The following is a 7705-nucleotide window of genomic DNA, read 5'->3' on the forward strand; positions in this document are numbered from 1 at the left end:
GATACCCATAAGATTGTTTTAAGAATTGACATTTATCTGGTTGAATTTTAAAATCATGTTCTCGAAGTCTTGTGAATACATTAACAAGTTTATCATTATGATCTTTAAGATTTGATCCATGAATAACTATATTATCGACATACACGAAACGAAATGACGTCAATGTGTATAGGGTCCGCGGAACGGCAGGCGATAGGCGAGGCGTCCACCGGCGCGCGCCGCCGTCATTGAGTACCACTGTCGCCGCCGCGCGTTTCGCCAAACTATTTTATTTCTATATTGAAAACAAAAATAATTTTGAACATTCGCTTGATGCTTTCCTTAGTAGAAAGGTTAGCTCTATCGCGTGGTATAGTCAAATTTTCTCCTAGACCCTTACTTTTTGAAATAAAGTGAAAAATATCAGCAAAAATGGGTGCGTTTTCGGTGTCCTTTTTACTTTAATTGTTATTTAAACCTATTTCGATGTTTATAATCTAATAACTATTTATATTATTTTATTCGGGAGAGTCCACAGAATCATTTCGTGCAAAGAGCAACTAAATAACTACTACGGCAAAAGCACAGAAAAATCCCAAAGTTGAAAATTTGTCATTTTTTTCAAAATTGATTTTTTCAAAAACTGTACGTTCTGGGAAAAAACGGTTTGCAGATTCGTAATCAGCACGTCGAAATCTATAGGAAATGTTTATTCACGCTTACAAAATCAGACCCGTGTTGAACAGTGTTATTATTCCATTTTTTTTTCTTTGTTTCTTTTTGTAACTATAACTTATGTGGCGACGCATTAGATGGTGTTCGAATAAAGAATTTTTGAGCGAGTTGGCAACGCAGGTTCGACTTGCAAGCCCCTGAGCAGGCCATACCATAAAAAGTAAGGGCCATCTGTTTTCTTATAAACACCACGTTACACTGGAAAATCCCAGGGCCTGATAATTGGGCACCGAGAACGAAAGGGCAGAACATTACGAGATGTTCGCAAGGACCGTTCTTACGGATTCCGTGGTACGCTCGCCACAATCATAGCGCGGAATAAAGTATTCTTTTATCACGAGAACCTGTGTCGTTTATTTATCGCGTAGATTACTTCAAAGTGGTGACCCCGACGTGATCGCGCGTGTCGAAACTGTGATCTTTCACGAGTGATACTTTTTTTTTAACCATAATACATATATCGGTATAATGTCGGTCTCAGGGGACGGAAATTCCCAAAAAAGTGCCGTGGGTAGTTCAGGCGACACAGTGAACGCTATCAATAGTTTGAAAATTCCACAATTTTGGCCACATAGAGTGTTATTGTGGTTTCGGCTCTTGGAAGCACAGTTCGCTTCCGCACAAATAGTGAAAAACGATGTAAAATTCAACATAACTATTGATAATTTAGGAGAAAATTACATCGAACAGGTAGAGGACGTTGTGATAAATCTGTCTGCGACTGAACAATACGAACATTTGAAGCGCGAAGTGATTAAAAGACTCACAGAATCGGACAGTATGCGAGTGCGAAAACTGATAGAAAGTGAAGAGATGGGAGATAGAACACCCTCTCAGTTTTTTCGCCACTTAAAGAATTTGGCGACGCTAACGCTATGGATGAACTGTTGCCTTCCAGCACGCAGCGGGTATTAGCTGCCTCTTCAGAAAAGGATGCAGCAGCCTTAACCGAAATGGCTGACCAGATACATGAAATACAACCGGAGTCTCGACGCGTATCAGCTGTATCTGGTGGGTCTGAAATGCAGCAGTTGCAAGAGCAAGTGCAACAAGTTAACCCTGCAAATGAGCGCGTTGGCTAAGGTCAACGTAAGGTCAGTAAGGTTGGCTAAGGTAAGCTAAGTCACTGTCATCCGGCAAGAAGAGGACGTAGACGCAGCCAGTCTCGTGAACGAAGTAAGTCTCCTCACAGAAGGCAGCAAAATTACAACGGGTTATGCTGGTATCACCACCGATTTCGAGAGGAATCAACAAAGTGCCGAGAGCCTTGTAATTGGCGTGCGGGAAAATAGAGGAGCCGTTCATGAGCGCGGCAGTGGACGGTTCCAATTCTCGCCGCATTTTCGTCGTTCGAAGGTATCGTTTCTCGTGGATACCGACGCCGACGCCGACTTATGCGTATATTCACGAGAAATGTTACATTGTAAGGTGCAAGACAGTCTCCGACTCCTCAGCACGCACTCGAAAATTACGTGAGGTTAAATAAATCGTCGACAAAGATTATACATAAAGATAAATAGATTGTTCTATTCTCAAGACGGAACTTCACGAAAGAAATTATCTTTATTCGACAAGATTTATTCAACAAGATTTCGAAAATTTATTTGATTTGTTTTCAGATGGAAATAGAAGAAATACCATCCGCTCCCGCCCCCGCCCCCGCTCCTGCGTCGACACCATCACCCCCACCGTCGCGGCCACTGACTGTGACAGAAGAAATACAAAAATACAAAAAAAAAGTAAGTAGATACATAAATGATATAATCACATTTTATAATGAATCGCAAATAATATAATAATTACGTTTATTTTTTCCATTGCAGATAAAGGAGCTGAAGATAGCTATGTATGGTGGCCGTGGCCGTTATAACTATGTGTTACTTTTAAATAAAAGATAAACGTAACAACTTTGTTTCTTTACTTCTAAATTTAATCCTTAAAGGGTTAAAAAATTTGAATGAATGAATGAATGAGTAGCATGAATTTAATGAATTATTTATTGTATATATATAAATTTTACGATTTCACGCATTGGTATATGTACATGCCCATAATTATGAAAGTGGTCTAAATTGAATATTTCTTATTTTGGGTTATTGAGAGGATTACATTTGAATAAATTAGAAAATATTTTTATATTATGCGTTACATTCCGTAACGATTAAAAATTATTTTTTTTCTCTCTTTTCCTTTCCCACGAATAATTATCGACATCGCGACGGTTGGTCGCCACCCGATATTTGGCGTTAGCATAAAGTAAGTCGCAAACATCTCTCGAATCCTGCAACGAGCTGCCGTTACAGCAACCCGATATTAACGTCCGGTTAATACGTGGAATCTCTGGACGCCCGGTGGTTCTCCAATAAAGTTAATAATAATAATATTGCTATTCACAACGGATGCATCAACAACACACACTGTTATGGGGAATCCCTTGTTGATTGTATTCATTCCCGTTATTTCCACATGACCAATAATTTTGCGAATATTTCTCAAATCCTTGCCGAAATACTGCCTAATTGATAAAATTATAATGTTCACCTTTGTATTATTATTCTCTTAATTTTATATTTTATACATATACATATTTTTATATACATATATCCGGAATTACTATTGTGCGAATGAATGCGAGTATGTAAGAATGTGAACTCAAAATTTAGAATGGTTGAGAGCATCACCAAACCTACTGGTTGAGGAGTGCAGAAGGCAAAAGAACATGTGGCGACCCGTGCACGTGCACGGCGTCACATGGAAAAGAATCCGGCGATGCGTCGATCGTCGTCTTTTCACGCTCGGGCAGAACGGAAATTAGTTTAAGTTTGTATATATTTCGTGGCGCTGTTCTGTCCCAGCGTGATAAGCAGTCACCTAATCGTCGCGTAGTCCCAAGTATTTAGAGAAAGGATACGCGACAGGGGCCCAGGCGAGAAAACCAAAAAGGTTTTCTGCAGTCGATCACGAGACACCAGCGAGCGACGACGCTTCAATAAATCGACTAACAACGAACACATGTGTGAAAGTGATTTCACTCCCTACATTCTTTCCCACAGAATTGGTGACCCCGACGTGATTCGCGGCGCAAGGGTGAATCGACCGCGAGTGCGTTTAGTGTATAACGCGGAAAAAGTACCGAACTCGTCACGATGGAACTCGTGAACAATCCGGGAACGACAAGTTTACCAGCAGTGGCATCAGTAGCCATCCGCGTCCCACCGTTCTGGGAGAAGAGCCCGGCGACATGGTTCAGGCAACTGGAATCCCAGTTCGTGCTGTCGGAAATCACTCGAGACTCGACGAAATATCATTACGTCAGCGCAAACTTAGAAAACAAGTACACCGACGTGGTGATGGATATTATTAATAATCCACCAGCTACCGACATGTACGAAACGCTAAAGGCGGAGCTCATCCGGCGGTTATCGGACGCAAAGGAGCAGAATATTCGGCACCTGCTGGAGCACGAAGAGATTGGTGATCGGAAACCGTCTATTTTTCTGCGACGGTTGCAGAACCTCGCGGGTGACACGGTTTCAGATGACTTCTTAAAGACCTTGTGGTTGGGACGCCTCCCGACGAATGTTCAGGCAATCCTGATAACACGTCAGAAGGAGACGTTCTCCGAGTTGGCCGCCCTCGCCGAGGCCGTGGTGAAAGTGTCGCCGCGTCCGCAAATCGCCGCCGCGTTGTCGGCACACAATGAACTCCTCGAGGAGATAGCCAAACTTCGCCGCGAAGTCGCAGCCCTACGCATGGGAACGAACAATTTTTGTCGTTCGCGTTCTAAGTCGCAAAGTGGGCGACGTGGTTCCTCGCGGTCACGAAACCGCGATGAGGAGAACATTGCCACCGATGGCAAGTGTTGGTACCACAGGAAACATGGGACCGCAGCGAAGAAGTGTCGTGACCCATGTACCTTCGCGGCGGGAAACTCCAGGGCCGATCGTAAATGGGGGCTAGCGATTCCGAGCCCGCGACGGGCCGCCTATTTGTTACGGACCGCGTCACCAGGACAATGTTTATGGTCGATACGGGATCCGACCTGTGTGTGTCTCCGCGTTCGCGTGTGAGTGGACCGCGTAACAAGTCTACATATAAGCTGTACGCGGCCAACGGCTCGACAATTTTCACGTATGGATAAACTTGGGCTTGCGGAGAGTCTTTACGTAGAGATTCGTCGTCGCGGACGTCACGACCCCAATTATTGGTGCCGACTTCCTGAGCTTTTATGGCCTCCTCGTCGACCTGTCTGCGAAAAGGTTGAGCGACGGCGTGACCACCCTAACAACGGCTAGGCGAGTCGTCAGGAGTGCCGCGGAAAGCGTGAGGGCGATAGCTGGATTACCAAGATATCAATTACCCGTCGGGAGGACATCGCATGCCGAAGCACGCCACTCGCCACCACATTCGGACTACACCGGGTCCACCTGTTTCTTGTAAGCCACGCTGCCTCGCCCGTGACAAGTTAAGGATCGCAAAGGCCGAATTCGAAGCCATGGTGAGGGACGGAACAGCTCGACGTTCTGAGAGCTGTTGGTCATCGGCCCTACACCTGGTGGTGAAAAAGGACAACGGATGAAGACCGTGCGGTGATTATCGGGCGTTGAATGCGAGGACAATTCCGGTAATTTATCTGGTAAATAGTATTATCTGGTAAAACTGTGTTTTCGACAATGGATTTAGTGCGCGCGTACAATCAAATCTCAGTGCACCCGGACGATATACCGAAAACAGCAATCACGACCCCTTTTGGTTCGAGTTTCCGTGGATGTCGTTCGGACTTCGGAACGCGGCGCAGACGTTCCAGCGATTCATGGACGAGGTGTTACGTGGTCTCGATTGGTGTTACGTCTATATAGACGACATTTTTGCGGCGTCCAGCTCAATCGAGGAACACAAGAATCACCTACGCGAATTATTCGGCCGTTTGAACGACTACGGAGTTTTGGTGAATTGCGCGAAATGTGTTTTCGGTGCGCCGGAAGTGACGTTTCTAGGACACGCTGTAAACGCGCACGGCACGCAACCGTTGCCGCAAAAAGTCGAGGCAATTCGAACTCTTCCGCGTTCTGCGACGGTGAAGGAACTGCGACAGTTCCTCGGCATGGTGAACTTTTACCGACGGTTTGTGTCGGCCGCCGCTCAAATCCAGGCACCTCTTATTACAGCCCTGCAGGAAAACGTCAAGGATCGAACTCCCGTCGAGTGGACATCAGACCGAATCGAGGCATTCGAGCTGTGCAAGGAAAGTCTCGCACGTGCAACTCTTCTGGCACATCCCGACGTCACGCTGCCCTTGGCGATTTTCACAGACGCATCCAACTATACGATAGGCGCTGCACTGCAACAGCGATCTGGCAACGGGTGAAAACCGCTAGCCTTCTTTACCAAGAAGCTAACACCGGCCGAGCGAAAGTACAGTCCGTATGATCGGGAACTTCTGGTGATTTATAAGGCTGTTAGATATTTCCGACATATGGTCGAAGGTCGTACATTCGTGATTTTTACCGATCACAAGCCGTTGACTTTCGCGTTTCGACAAAAACCCGAGAAGCATACTCCGCGACAGTTCCGATACTTAGATTTAATCGGACAATTCACCACCGACATCTGGCACATGTCAGGTAAAGAAAACGTGGTCGCCGATGCGTTGTCGCGGATCGCGGGAATTTCTCGAGCGCTCGATTACGCGAAACCTGCCAATTGCAGCGAGAGGACGAGGAGTTGCGTGCCCTCCTGCGTACGGACACGTCCCTCGTTTTAAAAAAGATCACGTTACCAGATTCGAACGTCGAACTTTATTGTGATACCTCGACACCAACTTACTAAGAGCTTACGAAAACAGGCATTCGCACCACTCCATGACCTCGCGCATCCAGGTGCTAGAGCGACTGCGAGACTGGTAGCACAAAAGTTTGTGTGGCCAGGTATCTGAAAGGATTGTACGGCCTGGGCATAGGCGTGCGTGCCGTGTCAGCGCGCGAAAACTAACAGACATGTCTCTACGCCGATTGGTAGTTTTGACGCACCCTCGGAGCATTTCGAACATATCCACGTGGACATCGTCGGTCCGTTACCAATGTCGAGAGGATATCGGTATTGCGTGACGTGCGTCGACCATTATACGCGATGGCCGGAAGCGTTCCCCGTCGAGAACATCACCGCGGAATCTGTAGCGTACGCGTTGTTTTCCAGATGGATCGCAAGATTCGGAGTACCGCATCGACTCACGACCGATCAGGGTCGACAATTCGAATCTACGCTGTTCAAAGAATTGTCGCATCTTATCGGTACACAACATTTGCGTACGACCGCGTACCATCCGGCTACGAATGGAATGATGGAACGTTTCCACCGGCAGTTAAAAGCTGCTACCGTCTGCCGCGCCGATACGGGTTGGGTAGAGTCGTTGCCGGTCTTTCTCTTGGGTATCCGAGCGGCCTGGAAGGAATACATTAAAGCGACAACTGCCGAAATGGTGTACGGCGAACCGATTCGTCTACTCGGCGAATTTTTAGCGAACACGCGACCCACCGACGTTGGCTGCGAAACGTTCGTCGCTCAACTTCGTCAGCACTTGCAAAAGCTGCGACCTTCTCCCGTTTCACGCCACGGAGACAAACGGACATTTATTTTCAAGGATTTGACGACGACGTCACATGTATTCATGCGGCACGGCGCATTTAAAGGCGCCTTGCAACCATCCTGCGACGGACCTTACGAGGTAATCGAGCGACACCCGAAGTACTTTAACATTCGCGTTAAAGAGCGACGATTCCAGTGTCGCTGGATCGCCTGAAACCAGCATACCTGCTGCGGGGCGAGGAGCTGGCCGAGCCCAGCAGACCCTCGCCGCAGGAGGTCCCCGCGACACTAAATGTGCCCGAGCGCATAGCGAGATCGGGAAGACGCGTACAATTCCCTGACCGCTACGTAGCATTGTAAATAGTAGTTGTATGCGAAATCACGAGCGAACGTAATTCTTTTATAT

General features: G+C 46.7%; 1 protein-coding gene across 1 annotated transcript; it reads left to right on the forward strand.

Moving 5' to 3' along the window:
- Positions 1 to 3860: 3860 nt before the first annotated feature.
- Positions 3861 to 6082, forward strand: LOC143187473 (uncharacterized). The gene is made up of 3 exons (XM_076391685.1): positions 3861 to 4760; positions 4885 to 5150; positions 5398 to 6082. The coding sequence occupies exons 1-3, from the start codon at positions 3861 to 3863 to the stop codon at positions 6080 to 6082; spliced, it is 1851 nt and encodes a 616-aa protein (XP_076247800.1).
- The last annotated feature ends 1623 nt before the right edge of the window (positions 6083 to 7705 follow it).

The sequence above is a fragment of the Calliopsis andreniformis genome, unplaced genomic scaffold (assembly GCF_051401765.1).
Source record: "Calliopsis andreniformis isolate RMS-2024a unplaced genomic scaffold, iyCalAndr_principal scaffold0048, whole genome shotgun sequence".
Lineage (NCBI taxonomy): Eukaryota > Metazoa > Arthropoda > Insecta > Hymenoptera > Andrenidae > Calliopsis > Calliopsis andreniformis.